At 38.1% G+C, this 21,320-nt stretch overlaps 1 protein-coding gene across 1 annotated transcript in view; it reads right to left on the bottom strand.

The window, feature by feature from the left end:
- Positions 1-20,026, bottom strand: part of SLC9A9 (solute carrier family 9 member A9) — a 197,091-nt gene extending 177,065 nt beyond the window's left edge. The window contains exons 1-4 of the mRNA XM_065640255.1: positions 19,733-20,026; positions 12,649-12,851; positions 8,534-8,611; positions 8,074-8,150 (exon numbers count right to left, since the gene is read on the bottom strand). Coding sequence (XP_065496327.1) covers positions 8,074-8,150; positions 8,534-8,611; positions 12,649-12,851; positions 19,733-19,907 — 533 coding nt within the window. The 5' untranslated portion in view covers positions 19,908-20,026. The remainder of the gene's footprint in view (positions 1-8,073; positions 8,151-8,533; positions 8,612-12,648; positions 12,852-19,732) is intronic.
- Between the last annotated feature and the right edge of the window lie 1,294 nt (positions 20,027-21,320).

Here is a 21,320-nt window from a genome sequence, read left to right on the forward strand (position 1 = left end):
ATCTGTCACAGTGGAGAATCTGACTATCTGATCAGACCAGCTATTGTAGGTTCTGTCTCCACTGAGTGTAGCAACTGTCCCAGAGCCATCATGAAAGCAGGTGTGTTTATAAAACATTTCAGCCTAATAGCAGTTACGCTCCATAAAAGATTTATCAGACGCAAGCATACTATTTGATCAACTGGTTCAGAAGAGGGATTTGTAAAATGGTGGTGGGTGGGTGAACAAAGCATCTTTTGAGTTGGCTTATTATGAATTTTTCAAGGTAACAGGCAGGAGATCTGTGTCACCCTCTCCCTTTTTGCTCGAAATCAAGCACACCAATGAGCTACTGCCTGTACACTTCCAACTGCTGGTCAACATTTTATCCATTTATCAGTAACTGGTCAGTTTGAAGAGACTAAAGGTTGCAGGTAGATCCATGCTACTGAAGTAGAACAGGGTTTTCCTCCTCTGTTTTAAATTTCTGTTACACCTTTCACCCTGAAGCAGTGCCAAGCACTTTACAAACAATTCACCCATTCCTCTGGGGTTTTTTTGTTTTGTTTTGTTTTGGTTTGGTTTTTTTCCTGGATTCCTGGAGAACATACTGGTATCAAATACCAAATAAATAATCTACTTGATTTTGGATGAGTCTCCTAGTATTCCAGGTTCTGTTTGTCTCTGCAGTCCCACACCTTTAGTGTTTGCCGTAATACAATTCTTTCAATATCCTTAGTATGCTGAGGAGTTCTTCTAGAAGATACAAATAATTATACCCTGCTGTTCACCACATCTGTTTATGAGAAGAAAAATTGTGTTTCCTGCATGATCAACTCTGCTGCAATAAACAACGTCAGATGTTTATTGCGAAAGAGCTACAAATTCTGACTGAACTCACAGCAACACACATACTTGAATGCATCTTGGAAGAACTTCCAGCTCTGTGTGGGTGTTAGTGGCCTGGGAAACACTATTTTATATCAGTGTCTTGATTTAACACAGCTTATTATCCATAACTTGACAAGTCATGCAAATGAGAGGCTTTTTTTCACTACTTTATAACTTTTAGGACTGCCAGAACTCTCTAAGAATTGCTTAAGAGAAAGCCTCTTCTTTTTTTTCACTCTCTCTGCAAAATTCCTACACCCAGATATCAGAGCAAGAGTATACTTCCACGCTTCTCTAAACTCATACTTTACTAACCCATTTCAGATTCACCAAACATCTTTAAACAAAAGTGATAAGCGAGAACTACCCCTTGCAACTGCAGCTGTGAGTTGCAGTTTGCAACTCCACAGACAGCAACAGAATTCTTTTTGATTTGGACTGACCAAAGAATCAAAGTGACCACGCTGGGGCACTGAGCTGTGAGTGCATGTTGAGTTTCCTCAAGTCAATGCAAAAATGGTGGAATACTGCCTCATGACAAAGAAAACACCCACATTTGCACCAAAATGGGACAGGAAGGCAGCCAAAAAATCCAAAAAGAGTACCAACACAGGTATTATATGCTTACAAAAGTTATACTACATTCAAATGAATGTCTGCTTACTAGTTTTGTTTTTATATCCAGTCATAGGCTGAATATCTGACTTCAAAAGATAAACAGAAATCATTAAAGACACACATCTGATTTCAGGGGGCTTCATCACTGGGGAGGGCAAATGGCCTATATATAACTTTTCCCTTTTTCTCCCTCGGTTAATCTCTACAGCACCAAGATACTTTAACACTCCCCCTCACCAGTTTCTGTTTGTACCAAAAATAAAGCTTTTATGTTTTCTTGTGGGGAGGTGAAGCATTTGCTATTTACAGCTGGCCTGTGTAGGAAAGATGGCCCTGAGGTTTTTTGCATGATTTGGTGGGAACAGGCGGTAGAAAAAATATTTTAATTAGAAAAAAAATACTACTTGTACAGGAACTAATTGTGAATTAATACAAATGTGATCATCTAGGAAGGCAAGAGTGTAGTTCGTGTAGCAGCAGATAATACTCGTAAAGATATTTGCCTAGTTTATGCAGGGCTCAGTAACAAGGATATTTTTTTCTGTTACCCTTAACCTGGCCCCATTTTTACTTGCAGAAACAGTTTCCAAAATCCAGAAGAATCCCATAGCACTGTACAGTAGATTTAAGCTGAACATTTGGGTTTGCTCCACTGCAACACGTAGCTACAAGTATGTATTTTCCAAGTTGTAAAGTTTATCCATAGCCCTCAAATGACAAAGAATAGTTAGATTATAAGCTCTATACCATTTCACATCAGCAGACACTATTCGTATGTTCCATCAAGCTTCAGTCAGAAAGTGATATAGAACATGCCCGTAGCCGAACTAAATTCAATCTAACATTTGCCAAACTACCAAAATATCTATGAAAAAAAACCCACCCCAGAGTCATGCAGTGTTCAGCAAACATAACTATTGCATCATGAACCCCTCAGGCGAGTGCTGCCACGTGCTTAGTGAGAGAGGGAACCTGTGTCCGCTGGGACTTTGTCAATATATCAGTATATCAATATATCAAAATCAATAGTCGTATCTCCTGTTTCTACGAGGCCAGAGCAAGCTACTTGTAGTTGAGATGAAGGCTGTAAAATAACTAACTTTTCAGGAGGAAATGAATACATACACACACACACATAGAGTAACTTTTTTGGTTTTTCTGAAAGGCTGTTTTCTGTACCAAAAATGGTTAATTGTAAATAGTCTAAGTGGTAAGCCAGTGGAAGGAATTTGTTTCTTAATCTTTAGAAGTACGTTTGGATAGGTGAACTGATGAGAGAACTAAATCTTTGACTGTGTAGTTAAGTCAAGATGCATCATGCCCATGTAGTTGAACATTTCTTGCTACTGCTGCTTTTTTGCAATGCTATTATTGATCCAGCCCATTGCTTCCTCCTTTAGGAGGCACAAAGAGGGGCTGTTAAAAGTGCATAGGTAAGAGTAAAGAAAAAACATTTTCACAAGCTGATGGAATATCGATACCAGAGACATTTGAAAGGAAAATGTCTACTTTCATAGAAAGGTTATGATGGAAACCTCAATCTTATGCCTTTTTTTTTCCTTCAAAAATATCTGGAGTAGTATTTTGTATTTCTTGATGTTTCTTTCCTTATCTGTTATAAATTTGTATTAATATATGTGCATGCCTATATTTTTAAAAAATGATCTGGTTTTAAAAAAAAATCTAAGATTCAGTTTTTGAAAGAAAGAATTTAGAAAATTCTATTCTATTTTGAGCTTTTAGTGATCACATGCAACAAGCATTCGAATATTCATTTGTAGAACAGTGAGGAATGGCAAGGGAAAGAATTCTTGACTGCCTATGAGAATCAAGTATGATGACTTATCCCTTACACTTTCATTTAAATGTCAGAAGATACTTCTTTGTCCAAACTGTTAGTCACTGCAGTTAAACACAGATGCACAAAATGAATATTTTGATTCTATGTGGGGTTTTTTGTTTGGTTGGTTTTTTAATTAGAAGTTCACTTTTAAGCACTGTTTACCACAAAACAAGCTGATATGCTTCTTCTAAAGCAAGCATCCATGCACTCGTAGACTTGTACTGGAATTAATCAGACCAAACAAAGCAACTTTGGCTCTAACTGGAATATGGGGAAGTCCCACCTCTCCAGCCAGAGAAGGTCATGCAAACTGAGTAGCTTATATAAGCACCTACATCTTTCTGCTTGAAACAATGATCATCTTGGAATGACTCTTCCTAACACCAGCATTATCAGCTGTTTGTATTTCATAACTTCACTGTCTTGAAACTACAATTACTCTATTTTTTTCTGATCCAAATTCTATTTTTTCTCTCAGCTTTATTCAAGCAAAATTCTCACTGCAGCCACACAGACTGATCAAACTTGGCCTAAGTTGTCTGCAAATAAGTTTGCTATTTGAGTTGCACATTCACAGAGCTTTAAATTTCAGAAAAATCAGGCCTTGCCAAATGTAGAAGGCAAGCTGGAAAAATATGAATGACTGCAAACATGCTGCATTCTGAGTATCTAAAATGTGGTTTTGGCATTGCATTTCGAGAGAATCCAAGTGAAACTGAATAAAAAATCACAGATAAGGACAACTTTATGAAGTCATCGCTCTTTTGCATAGGCATCTTGGCCTTGGACGGCACCGAGAATGCTGATCTAAGAAGTCAGGATGATTTCAAGAGGGCAAAAAATGCAAATCTTTCTACTCCCCCTGCCATTCAGCACCTCATATGTTGCTCTGACAGATTGTTACTATAGTATCAGGATTTTTCCAAATGCTTAAGCACTCTTCCACTGTCAAAATTGAAAATATCTATCACAGGCATGAATTCTGGAAGATGCATCCCATCAGCACAGTTTATTAAAAGTAAAATCAAAGGCAAGAGAGAACTGTTCCTTGCAAAAGCTGAAGTCAGGCCCTTCTTCCTGCTTCTTCCTAAAAGGTAAAAAAAGCAAGCGGAGGTGGAAGTTCATTTAATTTTTCAGCAGCCCAGTTTTCGTAGGCTCACTGGGTAGCATCAGCTCAGTGCTGCTTCAACCCACAGTCAGTCATCAGTACACATCTAATATCCAGATACATGTTGCAAAGATGGAATAAATCCATGCAACAGTCACATGGGTGCGTGACTGGCCAGAGAGCGATGTGCAGAAAACCCCTGGAGTCCTGGAGCATACAAGTTGGGTCAGAAGTGAACTTCATAATTGCAGCTATGAAGGACAACTGCAAACCACGTTGTGTTCATGGGAGCAAGTCAAGAGAAGTGATTAGGCTCTTCTTTATGGCACTTGTGAGGTGGCATCTGGAATAATGTGTCCGGTCTTGGACCCCATGGACAAGACTGATAGGAGACAGTCCAGCAGAGAACTACCAAGATAATTAGGGGGCTGACAGGCGTGATGTCTGAGGAGAGATAAAGGGATGAGTTACCCCAGCCTGTAGAAAAGCAGCTCAGCTTTCTCTTGTTACTAGGAGGGGAGGTAACTGCCGTCTTCAGCTAACAGGTGGTTATAGAGAACATGAAGCCACCTTCTGAGGGATGCATAGTGAAAGGATGGTTACAGGGCAATGGTTACCAGGTGAAGCAAGGGAAATCCCAGTCGGATATACAAAAAAACAGCCTTTGTAGTGAGGGTGGTTAAAGACTGGAACAGGTTTCCCAGAGAACCAGTGGAATCTACATTCTTTGAGATACTCAAAACTCAGCTGGACAGGGCCTTGAAGAACTGGATTTAAATTTGAAGCCAGTTACTGCAGGCATCCAGACATTGCTTCCAACCTAAATTATTCTCTGAGTCTGTGAAATTCAAGTAGTCTGTTAACAGCAAGGGACTGCCCACCCTGTGTCAGAGAAGGCCTCAGAGAGAATGATTTTTCCTAGGAATGACAGTATTTGGAATTTAGGCTAGACTCAAGATATAATGTTTGTTTTAACAAGCTTATCGAAGCTGCTCTGGCATTTTCCACTTACAAAGGGCAATGACACATGTCAGAGCACATAAACCAAATGCATGTTTAAGAGCATCACTGGGATGGACAGCCCTATTGCTTTTCTGCAGTCTCACAGAGCTGTTAGCAATTGCTTTACAGGAGAGAAATGGTCAATGGCTAAAACAAGTGAGAAGAAGCAGAGGAAGAGTCCGAATGAGACCCAGAACCACTGTTACTTCAGTAATGTGCTAGCATTCAGCTCAAACTGTTATCAGAATGCAGATTTTTTACTGAATTTATAATTCTAACCTTTGGGGTGCTATTTGCATATGGGTATGAAAAGAATCAGGTCCAAGACCTAGGGTCATACAGAGGTGTAAAAAAACAACAGGGGAAAGAATGAGTGGTGTAGCTGTCCAAGCTGTGAACATCATGGATCTATGCGCAGGCATTCACCTCCAAGTGACAGTGCTGTGATGCTGATGTTTCTCTTTCACATGGATAAGTGCTTTTGGAGCTCTATCACAAGCTGTAGAGCCTCACGAATAAATGAATAGGGAGGTTTAAATGTGGGGACACCAAGTACCCAAGCAGGAAATTGTTCTGATTGTTTAATTTTGTCATTTTGTGAAATTCTGTATATTCTGGGTCTTTAAAACTCCAGATGTATTCCCCATTAGAAAAGAAGGATCCCCAAGATCCAGAGTTTTCTGCCTCACATCCTTTTCCAGAGGAGAACAAGCAATAGGAGAGGTGAGAGGATGAGGTGCCATTTCTCAAGGAAAGCAAAATTTCAGAAAGAAAAGCAAGATTAAGTTTTTCTACTCTAATAAGTGAGACACATGGCACATTTTCTCCTGGAGTTACAGATTTTGTCTGAAATCTTAGGTATTCTTTCTCCTTAGCCCATAGATATTCAGCAGTTTTTCTCCCCCGGAGGGAAGACAGCCACATACGGAGCTTACACTCCTTGGTATTTCAGCACAGAAGGTGATCATACTTTGAATGTTGCTTTTCATTGTGGAGTTTAAAATTTCCTGACATTTGGAGTGACCATAACTTGCAGAACATTTAATAGCCACAGTGCCTCAAGTACATTATGCTTACTAAGCTACTTGTTTATTAGGAATCTAGGATGTCAAGACAGATATGATGACATACCTATAAAAGAACAGTTTTAAAATCATTGAACTCTAAGTTATAGGTCATTCATGTGTTTTACTATTATCAAAATGGCATTAAAGGAAAAACTTCCATCTCATAATAATGCCAGCAAGGAGCTTATACCTTGATGCAGTGCATACATCTTTACTTAAAGGCCTATTACAAAGAAATGGAAAATATAGAAACAAAAAAATAATTGCTTCTGTAATTTTAAAATGCTGCTTATAGGTACAGAATTTTGATCAGTTTTAAATTCAAGCACCCTCACAAAACCTGAAGTGTTTCCATAAATCTTTCCATATCATGTAGAGATTTAAATGGTACATTTCAGAGTTCTACAGCCCAGGACCTCAAGTAAGCCCTCAAGATGCAGCGTGCTTCCTAGTCTAAAACCTGAACACCAGAAAGTTCTGTGGCTTTTTCCCATTTTGACTCTGCACAAACCCAGCAAGGTCAAGGCCTCTCAGGAAGACTTACCCACTGACATGCAGCACTGCTCCACCACCTCCACACACCACACAGACTCCGCAGCACAGAAATGCCACGGGATGCCCGGTGATGCTGAGGTTAAACTGAACAGTGCTTGGTTTTTCTCTGTCAGGCTCTGTGCAGGCACAGATACCCACTCACTGCAGAATCCAACTCTGGTCATTTGTTTTCACCTGCACTAGGAATTTTCCCAGAACGGGAAAGATGAAGTGTCTGTGTAGTATTCATAAATATTGCAAAACACACACACTTTTAAGATCCAAAAAGATTTTTAAATGGTTTGTTTAATTTTGATTGAGCTAACCAAACAAAATTTTCACATCATGACAGCCTGGAAATATATAATCCATTTCTGACTAGCAAATTTTTTCTTTAATTAGGCAAATTTTGAAGGAAAATTAGGAACTTTTCACTAAGGAGGTACAGAAATAAAACAAGATATTTTGCCCCTCTGTTTTTTTCCCTTCCTCTTTTCCAGCAGAAGCCATTTAGATGTATCCGGGCTAAATTCACACATAGTGCCAGACTGAGGCTTTTGGCATGATCTTCCACTATAAAGTTTCACATAGCCTTGAAATTACTCCAGGTATTTTACATATATGCTACTAGGTATGTCTTCCTCCCCTTTTTGAGATTTAAAGCCCTTTTTTTTGTTAAAGACTTGCTCTCCTCTAGAAGGAATTCTGGTTAGAGGCATGGAATTTCATTTGAGAGAATGGTCCTGTTTCTCAGAACAGATGGTTAAAGCTGCAGGGTTGTAGGAAGCAGTTCATGCTTACATCAGTCATGGAGCGGAAAGGAAGGACACATTTTCCTGAATGCCCTGGACAGTTTGTACTATCCAAGAGTTTTGCCTTTTCCATCTCAGCATTCCCTGATAAGGAATTACTTTATCTGTTCCACAAGTTGTGAAGGGTCCACAATTATTTTTACACTTCAGTTTTTAATTGAAAAAACCACCAAGCACTAATAATGACTGCAGCAATAATAGCAGCATGCATGTACTTACCCTATGACAACGCAGGAGATGGCAGTTCCCAAAAAGGCATAGGTTAAAATCGATCCTAGGTTACGAAAAAAATGTCTCTGCGGAGGAAAGTTTGAAAAAAATTCCTTTGTAATACAGTAAATAGAAGAACATTCAGACCTAGCTGAAACACTGCATCTTAGAAGCACCATTTGTTACAACCCATATCTGAAGTATAAGATGAAATATAAGATTGATATAAGATGGTCTCCTCTGAAAACAGGAATGACCGAGTGTTATAAACCTCACAATCAAATCTTTGTACAGACACAGAAAGGGAGCAGAATGAGATACATGCATCTTTCATTTTCTTCCATTCCTGTTAAATTCCTCCCATGCAATCTAATTGTTAACTGACTCTTTTTACTGTCACTCGCCTATTGGATTGACAAAGTAGTAATCATATTCAGTCACTTTTGTAACGTAAGAAAGAGACACATACCTTCTTTAAACTATATCCAGCATGAAATATAATGGGTGGCAGCAAAATATTGAAGAAGATGGAAGGATCAAATGTCATCTGCCAGAAAGGACAAAAGAGAGGGTAAGGACACATAAAGTAGCATTTAATTTGATGGGTTTTAATTGTAACTTCTTATCAGGATTAATCTCAGGATCAGCTTCAATGTCTGCAGGCCAGAATGTTACTCTGAGTTGTTTTCTTACAGGTATCAATGTGCAGTTCCTTACTCCTCATATATGTAGAATACTACTTGAAAAGTTTTTCTTAAAGAAGGATATCAGTCATGCACTACTTTAGAGGGAAGACATAGAAGCAGTGTTACCTGTGGTAGCATCTGCACTAACAGACATCCAGTTTATTCCCATGGCTTAATTCCTGGTTCAGACCTAGAATTCCCGTTCAGTTTCAGGGAAGACACACGGCCAGTGTTGTGCCTCAACTCCCCACGTACAGAATGACGAGAAAAGAAAAGGCCTACCCTACCAAAACCAGTGTAATGTTTTCTTTGAAGCATACCTATTTAGACACAGACAGAGCTTGCTAATGTTGCTTAATGAACCACTGGCTGTCAGCTAATATGTGCTTTCTTGAACTACTGCACATGAAAACTGTGCATACTTTGACTGCCTTCATTACTTCACTTGAGTTAACCTAAAAGTGATCAAAAAATTATTTAATCTCACATTTTCAGCAGGCAAGGAACATGCACAGGGCTAGGTAACGTAGCTCAGATGCAATATAACTTATTAAACTATAACTGTATGATCAGTTCTGCTAACCTGCCAGCACAGATTTCTTGTCCTAAAGTTTCTCAGTAAATCTGCTGACTGCTTCTCTAGCACAATTTCCATTGTAACACATCTTGTAAAATATAATCAGTCCAATCCAGTCAATCAGTTTTTGCCTGACTGCAACAAAATAAGCTTTAGACTCTCTGCAGTAACTAGCTATTTCTACTTCCTAACAAAATGTAAGTTTAGCAAAGCTAAATTGTCCTTTTTGACAAAAGGATTGCCTACACAGACATGAAATTCACAAATGGCATAAAGCCTTTTCTTCCAGATTTTGATTTGAGGGTGTTGTGACGGCCTTAATTATTAGCAGCTCAACTAATTTACTAGTAACATCCTCAGTTCCTTGCTGTCTTTTCCATTTCTATATGTGCTGACATTTTAAGTCATATTGTCATGGCAATGAAACTGTAATTTACTTCTGGTGACAGTTATCAATCTCTGTGTTCCTGAAGATGCAACATATCCCTGAGTTATGAAATCTAAGAGGCACTGATGCTGTCCTATTGCCTACATATTTTGTACCTGTTTTATAGGCAAAGGGGTTTCCTTATATCTTCGGTAAGCTAAGGACTAGATTTTCTTATATCCTCAATTATGTAAGGACTAGGTTCAGCCATCCTGCAAAGACTAACTGGATTTTCTGCAAAGACACAGCTAAGGTTCTATTTGCCTTCAGAACCGAAGGTGCGCTGCTGGGTTAGTCTCTTTGCGGTTCCTGTTCCAGGCCACTGGCTGCCACAGCAGCCGGCACGACTTCATCCTCTGTTATGCAGTTTGTTACACTCAAATGCCTGTGTAATGTAATACATTTTTGTTTCCACAACAGCCAGAAACAGTTTACACAATACCCATTAAAATTTTTAAAGTCATGCTAGAATGAGGATGATGTTAGGCAAGGCAAAAAGTTCTTACTCCAGCTGTTGTTGGTACACTGTTCGTAATTACCTTCAACTTCAGGCACAGAGAAGGACCAAGGACAATGTTTAGTCACTGCAATTCATTACAAGTAGCTTTCAATAAAATAGAGTCCTGTTTAAAAGTACAGTATTGCTGGAGAAAAAAATATTTTAATTCGCCTGCGTACTGCTTACTATTCTGTCATTGGTCTGGAACCAGGCCTCGGATCGCAGGCCAATGCTTTTAAAAGAGACAGACTATAATTAATGCAAAGGCTTGCAGGTCCTTTGTCCAGATGAAGTGCTATTTTGAGGCTATAGTAATCTAGATGAACTATTTAGCTTCAAAAGAGTAAGATCTGCCTACAAACTTACTTCTCTCTTCTTACTAACAGATAGCTTGATTTGATAAACAGGAAGTGAGAGCTCAGCCTGTTTTCCATTTTGCTTACTCTGAAATATAAAGTTGAAAAAAATGAGCTGGCAAATAATGTGCCAGCAATTTTAGCTATGCTGGTAACATCATTGAAAACACGGTAGGAAAAGGGTTTTCTTCACTTATAAACTAACAGCCCCCAATGTTAATTTTGGAATTAATACAGCAAATATGTTGAAGTATTTTTTCCATATGCATCAGAAATCCTGGCTGCGAATTTTATTATCCAAACCCATGTTCTAATGAATACATGTTTGTAAGTCATGGCACAGTCTCTTCTTTCTGATAAACACACTTAGTAAACTCTTAGGTGAAAAGGGAATTACAAGTGTACAAAAAATAGTGCATGGTGTGATCATATTTTCTGGTTTTTACATTAGTGCTTCTGTCAGTCAGGAAGGCTGCCAGGCGTTGTTATTCTCTCTAAATACTGCTGAATTCCTCTCTCTTTCCTTTTTAAATTATTTTCTTTCTAAGAAGGCATTTGGCAGATAATTTTAAAGGAAAAAGGAGTGAAAATCCAGGCAGGCTGAGGCCTCTTCAGTAATATAGAGAAACCCACGATTCACCGTTGCCACTTTTAAGAATTTTCCAGCGAAGTGAGACTATGGAAAGAAGACTGGGCAATGCCCCCCCATAAAGGCAAACAAAACTTCCATGGGAGTTGGTGCTCCTCCTTGCTTGTAACACAAGTCAGCTTCAATGTAACGGGTTTGATGAAGATGTTTGAATGTAATGGATTAGTAAATATACCTTGCAAACTAAACACAACCTTTGACTAAAACAAACTTTACAACCAACCAGCAGGAAAGAAGATAAAGATTCAGCAAAATCTGCCTAGTCTGACTGCCCCAGTGTTTTCCTGTCTCCACCCACCACAGCTGGAACAGCCCTTGACACTCTGGGTCTTTCTGAGAATGGCAGAGTCTGGTGCTGCATCAGCAAGGAATTTGAGCAGATGGTTAAACCCTAATTCTGCTGAGTTCCCCAGTGTACATTCTAAGCATAACTTTAAAGTTTTTATAATGATAACCACTATCATACACAGGAACATGTTATTACTGTGCTAGATAAACTTGGAAAAAATGAAAATAATATATTGCAATGTTGTAAAAAAACCACTGCTTAGGGCTTAGAAGCTTCATGTGAATATGTGATGTCTTTGAGCATAAAATCCAGCTTTTAAAAAGTCCCTCTGCACTCATGAGTTCCTTAAATTGCTGTAATTCTTTAAGAAAGTGAATGCTACAGGAAGTAAATATTGCAAGGGTGGGGAGAGAATATACTAACAAAGTAGAACATTTTAATTGTTATATACTGGAAAGGAAAAAAGGCCATGGCATTGTAAAAGACTCTGTAAACTTTCTGCCGTAATTCTCTTTGTGCATCCAGCCTGAATTCCCACAATGCTGTCTCCCCAAGCTTGGGGGCAGCCAGTGAAACCCCTGCAGAGGACCACTGCAGGAGTGAGTGGATGTTTGAGAATGTTGTCATGCATTTTAGCACCCCACACTTATCTATGGAGGTTTATATACTTATGGGTTTGTATTTAGTAAAATGTTCATAGTTTGTAGTTACCTGTGTTGTATACAGGAGGTAAAACTCCCTTGCATTTTGCTGCCAGAACAGAGGACATATAGAGATATCAGTGGGATTTATAAAGTTCTGGTGTCAATGAATCTAGGGCAATAGCTGTGCCTGCAAGTGAACACGGTGTCTGCAGGAGGTCGGTCTGTCACCTAAAGAGTTCAGGCAACTATTCTGCCAGCATACAGCCAGCTGTACGCGAAATGGTGCTCAGGTTTTTACCGCATCCTATTTCCTTTCCTGTTCTCTTTCCTCACCCTTCTCACACTAAATTCAGAGTAGCCTCTCTGTGTCACATTTTAGCTTGAAACTTGTTTTCCTCTCTCAATGGTGTAAATAAAAGAAATTCTTACATAGTTTAGAACAAAAATAAGGTTTTACCTTTTGAAGCATTGCATTGCCCTGGTGACCATTGATATTGTGGTGGCTGATCTCTCTTTTGTATTGATATTCATAGACCTGATCAGTTATATTAATAAGCAGAGTGGATGGCCCAGATTTCAGCTTTTCACATTCATAAACAGTTCCACTTTCAACATCTGATGCTTTTGTTGCGTATCGTATAATTAATCCCATTACAAGGCCTGGAGAGTAAAAAAAAAGAAAAATAAAACACAAAACCAAAGAGATTCAGGTACTTTAAAGTATCTGATGGTACACAATTATTAATTTGGAGAAAAATGAACTCTCTTAAAACTATGACACCACCTTCTCAGTGTTTCCACCTCCACAGAGCTACACCTCACTCAACACTTCATGGACAACCATAAAATATTCTTCCAAAAGGGTCAGTTCATTAGGATACAGCTGTCAGTTTGACACATTCTCAGTTGTACTCCTATTTTTGTGATCCAGTTGCTGGAATCATTCTGATATAGTTATTAGCTGAGTTGCTCAATCACTGTATTTTCAATAGATACGCAGAGAAGGGAGATGCCTCCATAACTAATGTGCTGTACTGAGCACAGAATAATCAGCTGTACTTTTGGTGATTTTACACACTTCATTTGTGGGCGCAAAACTCTGACATAGTACCCTCAGGTGCATTCTGCTTTCTGTAGAAGACTATGTATTTTTGAGACTGTATAAACATGGGAAAATATAAACAGAAAGAAGGAAAGGAAGATTAAGACTAGGATTAATTGATCTGATTATCTACAATTTAGAACTCTTCTGTAAGACAGACATTTTAGCTCCCTTTACTGCTAACAGAGAGGAAAATGTACTTCTGCAATTGTCCTCTGTACGCTTCTTTCTGTCCACTCTAGTGGGAGCTTGCATGATTACCTCAGGAGAGGTGACCAGTATTTAGCTAGACAACATTACTGAGGTTATTTCCACCCTCAAAGACTTGGATTTGGTTTCAAATTTAATTTCCATCCTTCTTTTATGTCCTATATACTTTAAGTCCCATGTATTACATCTTCAGCTGTAGTCTCTAGCTTTCTCTGTAGGAATTTTCTGGAATGGAAACAAATGCAAAGATTGTAGATCCTAGTCCTCCAAGTCAGCTCTGAGTATAAATAAGTCCATTTGCAGAAAAGGCGTATTTTAAAAATATGATCATGGTAGCTGTAGAGAAATAAAGATCAACACTGACTGAGATTTACAACTGCAGTTCAAGTTAGCCTTTTGGGTTTTCTTCTACCAGCTTTAGATCTTATTCTCTAATGGAGTCCAGATCCTGATAATGCACAGAGCCACACGAATAATGAAATGATAATGGAAGAACAAGGAAATTAGGAGAGTATCCAAAAGCATATCCAAAAGCATTGGAGAAATTACATTAGAGAAGATTCTAACAATCGATATTCTCAGGACATCAACAGGTCTTTGCAGTCCTCGTAGCTCTGAAGGAAATTCTATAATGTATTAAATTTGAATAAAATGTGGACAGGATCCATAATGATGGGTTGATTCAGAATATTCTCAGATGCTCTATGGAAGATTCAGACAAAGACAATTGCTCTCACTACACTATATTGTAAGAGTCAATGTAAGTGATGGGATTGTATAATATTCTTCCTTCAGTAATAATAAATGTGCCAAAGACCCTGTATAAACCCACCAGTGAATTAAAAATCTAGGAAGAATGTAATTAATATTTTAGTAGGTGTATCACTTATGGAATGCACTTTCTGCCTTAAATCATTATATAGCATTTGTTTCATGATAGAAGCCCAGATTATATTCCAATAGAAATAATTCATTTTTAAATAGGGGTATAATGCACTCTCTTTTCCATTACTCCCCCTTCCAAACTAAAATCATGTTTTTGTAATGCGTATTTAGAAACATTCTTTATAGTTCATGTAAGGAAAAAACAAAACAAAAAAACCCAAACCAAATAAAAAACATTGGGGAAATATTGATTGGATGTATCTACTAAGAGAAGACTAATAATTAGTTATTTCCTTGCAATCAGTGTTTAACGGTAGAATAAGTAAACATGAAAATTTTCTCATGAAGTTCTGTGTTCTTTGCACAGAAAATATGTTTTTACATAATGGAGTCCATAGACTTTTCTGTTCATGCTAACCAGTACTTTCTGTTCTGATTTCATAGTGGCATGCACAGAAAAGCAGGCTTTACCATGTAAGTCTTGTAATCTGGCAGTTAAAACTCTCTGAAGATGAGTCAGGAATGATGCTTGCATCCGTTACCTGACATCGCAAGTAGCTAGTATACTAGGATACTGGTTAGCTTGAATAAAAACATTTCAAATAGTATTACATCAGTTAAGGATGTCTGTAATTGTAAATGCAAACTTTTATGGAAGGCTAAACAGAGTGTACTAGCACAAAGTAGAGTAGACATCCTGTAGGATTTTATCTAGCCAGCTGTTAATATGCCTTCCTTAATAATGACACTCAGGAATGCAGTTTTAGCCATTACTTGATTTTTCCAAATATTTTAGAATTTCTTCCAAATTTCTTTGACTCAAGAATGCTACCCCTCTCTTCATCTACGCTCTGCAAAATGTCAGTTTCTGCCTTGAGCATGATTTTCTCATGCTTTCCTCTGAATCCTCACAATCTCTCTTGACTACAAATGCTGCAATCATGAAGACAAAGAAGTACACTTAATTATTTTATTGAGGCCTGGAGATTCCTCTTTCTGGGACTTGTTACATCCATTGCTGCCTTTGAGAATTAGGGGTACACAGAACACACATTCGAAAGGAAGCTACAGTTATTCTGCAAGAGAGGCACAAGGGATTTAGAAGGTGCAAGAATCATGTTGCCTAATCATCAGACGCCTCCACTAAAGCTGAATCAAGAACTCTGATGTGTGCCTCACTTCTGAACATGCCGTGCAGAATCCTCAGAAGAGGCTGGGGAAGGGCTCCTGTGCATCAGCTTTCCCATTCACACCTGCTGAGAGCTGAGCAATTGGAGGGATGCAAAAAAACCAGAGCAGTGGACCTCAGTCCCCTAAAAAATCAGGAAGCATCTCTAACCACAACACCACGAAGCCATTTCTTGTGAGTGCTACAATGACTGTGTTCTGCCATTCAGCCTTTCTAGGTTTTCCTTCTAGTCTCATCGACTAGTCCCACAGAGCACAACTTTGAAGACAGGTACATCTTCAGTCAGCCTCCTCTCCACCCTGATGGGCACCACACATTCCCTAGGGGTGACAACCATGCCAGCTGAGAACAATTTTAACCAAAGTTGCTAACTAACCTGGCAGATAAAAGGCATGGAATGCATTGGTGGGTTGTCTGTAGTAGGTTTTGTTTTGTTTGTTTGGGGTGGGTTTTTTTTGTTTTTCTGGGTTTTTTTTTTTTTTGGTCTGTTAGTGGTTTGTTTTTTTTTTTAAATTGTTAAAGTTTAATTCTGGCTGCCTACCTGCAGGAGTGCTTTAGACTCTTAATCAGAGGTAACTGGTGGCACCTGTATGCAGCCCTGAGGATGAGAAATTTGGATACTCACACTTAGTTTTTCATTGTGCTAGCTCTGGGCTATTCCCCCACTAATGAGGGGGACTATGGCTTATGTATTAGATGGGGAATGGGCACCTACCATTTAATGATGGAGTCAGCTAAAGATACCAGGCCCTGCAGGAGCTGGCTAATAGGCACCTAAGTCTTTTATTTGGTCTAGTGCTAAGAGGCCGTCTTCTGGGGTCTGGTGCCAAGAGAGAGGCCACTGAGAGAAGCAACATTCAGGTTTTGTTACTGCTTGTGTAGGCTATGCTGTTGTACAGAAAACTGTGCTGAGAATGTATATAAAGGATGCTCTTCCCTTTTGGGGTGGCACAAAGTTACTCTTTCATGTCCACCTCCCTCTTTGATATACAGAAATCAGGAAGCTGAGTTTACTGTGTGGGGTCTGTTTGTCAAACCAGCTACAGCGTGCAGAGAAACTTCTTCTCTAAGATACTAGAAAATGAAGGGATGAATGAATAAACAGGTAAGTCTGCATTCTCCTTCATTGTTTGTGAGTGATTTTTCATTTTAGTGTCAAAACAATTTGACTATATAAATAGTTTCAAGCTGAATGCCTTGAGATGTGTATATACACACATATGTATATGTATACATAATTTTTTTTGTGAAATAATGTTGAATTCCTGTTGAATTAATCCTTGTGAATTAATTCTGGGTTATGATAAATGCTTTGGCTTTTAATTTGCAAGTGCAGGAAGGTTTTTAATTTAAATACAGCTGTATTTAGTTTTGAAACATAGACTTAAAAGTCTGTTTTTTAGGTTTATAAATGGACAGTTCTCCATTATCGGCTTTTATTTAAGCTGGAACTATTCAGCCTAAAAATGCATTTTTCTACAAAGCTCTTGCAAAAAACAAAACAAAAACCAAAAAAACCCACAACCCTTTTATTTGTTCTATACTTTAAATAGAAGTTTCTGTCAGGCTGTTCCTAGTGTTCGATTTGTGGCTGTTCAGCACTTTGCAGAAACTGTAAAATGCCTTCCTGTTTTTGTGTTTCTGTGGGTCTTTCTTTTCCTCTGGTCTTCCTCATATTTCACTTTCTTCATCCTTTCCACTGCTATTCCCATGATGGCACACTTGATAAGGAATACAGACCCATCTATCCTCCTGTGGGACAGTCTGCAAATAAGTGGCCATATTGTTCTGTCAAAATTATTGGTTTCTTGTGCTGCTATTCTCCTATCTAGCAAATAGTTCAATGGGCTGGAGTAAAACAAACTGTAGCACAGAGACTTTAGGTTTGTACCAAGCAGGTATAAAACAGAATTGTTCTCATGATGAAGGCAAAAAAATAAGCAAGGGCAAGATTTATGTCACTGTCAGTGCTTGGTGTTGTGAAGATCCTCTCCTGAAGTAGCTGCCTGTTGATCTGACACCTCTCTCATGACCTCTGACGCTCCACTTTTTCAGTATTGCTATTCCACAATGCTAAAGATACCTGAACTCATATCCAAAATTTCTAAGGACAAAAAGGACATCAGCAGCTTTTTGGAGCCTATGAATAAGCTTTTTTCCCTTTTTGAACCTTGTCATAAATAATGCAAGTCTACATAGATAGTTTATTTACAGTCATTAGAAATGTTTCCTTTGTTCATGAATGTTTTAATAATTCAAAAGCTCTGTCCTGCTGGAGCACTAATCTCTTAACTGAGCAAAAGAATATCATGAGCTGGTTCTCCTCAGGATGTCCAGATTATGTTCTGGGCAGGCAATGAAATACAACCAAAAGGTAGATACAACTCTCATTAAATACTGATTTGTTTGTGACGTTGTATTCCCACATAATTCATTTCTATTTTGATAGGCTTTTGTCTAATCTTCAACAAATGTTGTCAGCCTCACATGGGAAACAGTACAATAGTGTACAGGAAGCTGCTATAGAAGAGTCACCCATGTAATTTGAAAAACATCATTGTAATTTACAAGTTGATTGTAATGAATATATTTCACAGTGTTTCATGGTTTTCCTTTTGACAGATGTTAATAGAAATGCAACAACCAAATGTATTCTCAGTGCTGCTGTGTAGCTTGTACCCCATAAAACTGTTAAACAATGATCTAGGTGATGTCTGACAATGCAAACCATTGCATTTAACTGTCATGTGACACGTATTTCATTCTCAGCTGATTCAGTTGAAGTATGTTTTCTATGTGAAACAGATTAGAAAAAGGGCATACTGTCAAATATATTTTTTCACAGCTTTAAAATAAACACAAGGCAGAGGAGAATCAAGAGATCCCACAGGCTGCCCCACCCAGGTGTCAGGGGCTCAGTGACTGGCTTAATACGAGCCTCTTGTTTACTTGCTTTCCTTCAAAGTAACAAGTCACTTGTGAAGACAGCCAAGAGGATGAAATAGCCCGTGTTCTTGAAATTTCTTACAGTTATCTAACGAAATAGTTTGAAAGGGATACAAGGAAGACTGATCTTCAGCTGTAGTCCTCCTATAGAACTGAGATAATCTTAAAAAATGCTTGATATAGAAAGAGCAAATGAAGTTTTTACCTCAAAGTGCAGGGGTCAGTTGCCTTTTCTATTGCAGGCTTGCAGCTGAACGTCCATAAAGTTTTTTTGATGTGGTGTGCCATGATAAATGAATATTCTTCAAAATATGCAATCTTAACAAAACCAATTTTGGGTATTACACTGCTAGAGTATATGATGCACATAGAATGAGCCTGAGTCAAACCAGGCTGGTATTTCGATACGTAATGACTGAGCTGTTGATTTATATCTTCCATTTTGACAGTTACCCGCCTATGTGTATTTTATGGTAACAAAAATGGCAGTCACACACTTTTCTCAAAGCGAAACAACAGTAAGAGAGAATGACAAGATAAATCATTATACATGTAAGTGTATGCCATTAAACTAGTGAGTACTTATATCAGTGGACAATGCAGAAAGTTCTACATGAAAGTGACACACAATATTGCAAAACTTCATAAAAGAAGATTAGAACTAGACAGGTAAACTGAAATTACAGTACAATGACAGCATTTAGAGAAGACTTGAAAGAGACACTCTTCATAGTTTGTTTTTCAAAGGCACAGAGAAAAAACAAAAAGATCTCAAGATCATTTAAACTTTATTAGACAACATGGCTGTATCCATAAAGCTCCTTAGTCTAATACCTTTGAATGCTACACAAACCAAGCACGGAAAATAAGCAAATTAAATAATCTCTCTCAATGTGGGCATTTAATTATTTTGAAAACAATAAACTCCCTAGCTTCTGAAGTATCATGTAGTGGCTGTTTGCCCATAGAGGAACATAACGTGCACATTGTGAGGATAACCAGATCACGAGTGTCACTCCCTTACCAAGTCGGCCTCCCGCTACTTCATGGGAGATGCTGTTACGTTATTATTATTCAACTGTACAGTCATGGAGCCGATGACATTTCACTCGGCACACTTTCCGAGCTTTGTCAGCACTTGATCTCGAGTGCCTGATCATAAATATGCAACTAGTCCCAAGTTAAGCTGGCACTTGAGTTTATACTCACCATAAAGCATAGCTCCTCCAGTTTCATGCAGAAAGCGGAATCGATGGTTTTTAAACAACCAAATTGTTAATATTGTAAGAATGAGCAGAAAGTTAAAGACTAGCAGCTCCACAGCTCCCTGATGATAAAACTGATCTTCATCTTTCACTGACACGTATTTCTTCAACTTCTCCATTTCATTCACTTGATGGAAAATATGTGCAAAATAAAATAAAAAAATCACAGGAAGTAAAGTTTTATCACCTTTGGTACAAAAAAGTCCAGATACTACAGAAATTCACAGAAAGCACATCTGTTTCATTTGCAGCCTCAGGGTAAAGTGCCCCAGCTCAGAATTCAGCTGGATTCTGGTTACAGCTTCCTGCTTCTCTCTTAAAGCCGCCCTGTCTCATTTTTAGTGTCGTGGTTGCATCGCTGGACTGCGCTTGCTCCAGCTGCAGATGCAGAAGTTGCTTCCAAGTCTCAGAGTCTGTCAAATTCTAAAATTTCTTGTAAAACTTAGTCTGTGTTCATAATGCTTGTTCCTGTAGTTTACAGCATAATCTCTATCCTAAAAATACTATTTTGTCTTGATAGTTTAAGATGGAAAAGCTGATGTTAAAAGAATGGCATAGCAACCTTTGCTACATTTTGGAAGCTTAAAAATCTTTCCTCTTTCCTACTTTAAAAAGAAAACCAAACCAACAAACCAACAACATTTTGGGCCAAACTAATCTGTACAGTATCCATTCCAAGTCAGGTATTTATCAAAGGTCACTAAAATAGAAACAGATACTTAGGTATCCATACTCAGTAATTTCAGGGCTGTAGCTCATCTTAGTACGAGTGTTCTGGAGGAGGTACTGTTGCTTTAAACTACAATGTTTTAAAATAATTTTTGCTTGGCAAACAATCAGTTCTGTCCTCTGTGTAAACTAATCTTATCACGTTTTACAAGTTTTCATTTTTTTTCTTTCACTTTGTATCAAAAGCAGCTTCCTTCTACTTCTTTTATAATTAATGTTTTTTCTTTGCCTAACAGATTTTTTTTTCCAATCTCTATCACTGGTTTTACTCTATTTTCTCCACTGTTTCACTATCTTCTCTCTTCTGTGTTTCACTCATTTTCTTTTTGTGATTTTTATCTGATAATTTGCAAATATAGCCTGGATTATTTAACTCAAAACTGTATTTCTGAACTGATTATCAATGGAGTCTCTGTGAGATGAAAAGTTCGCAAAAAACAGCTGATAATTCCCAAATTACTGAACCATGCAACTCAATTTCAAGTAAGGATAAAACTTTGATGTTAACTAGTATATTTTGAGAATTATTCATTACTGTAGTTTGAATGACAAAATAACATGTAAGGGAATTAGGTGTAACAATTTCATTCTATGACTGATGCAACTCTTTTAAAAATGTTAGTCACATAGCCAAGGCTTATAACTTTTATAAAGGACAAAAATAAAAATGAAGACTTGATTTCTGAAGCATCATTCATATGAGGAGAGACTGAGAGAGCTGGATCTGTTCAGCCTGGAGAAGAGAAGGCTGAGAGGAGATCTCATAAATGTTTATAAATATCTCAAGGGTGGATGTCAAGAGG

This window comes from Caloenas nicobarica, chromosome 8, assembly GCF_036013445.1.
Source record: "Caloenas nicobarica isolate bCalNic1 chromosome 8, bCalNic1.hap1, whole genome shotgun sequence".
Taxonomy (NCBI): Eukaryota; Metazoa; Chordata; class Aves; order Columbiformes; family Columbidae; genus Caloenas; species Caloenas nicobarica.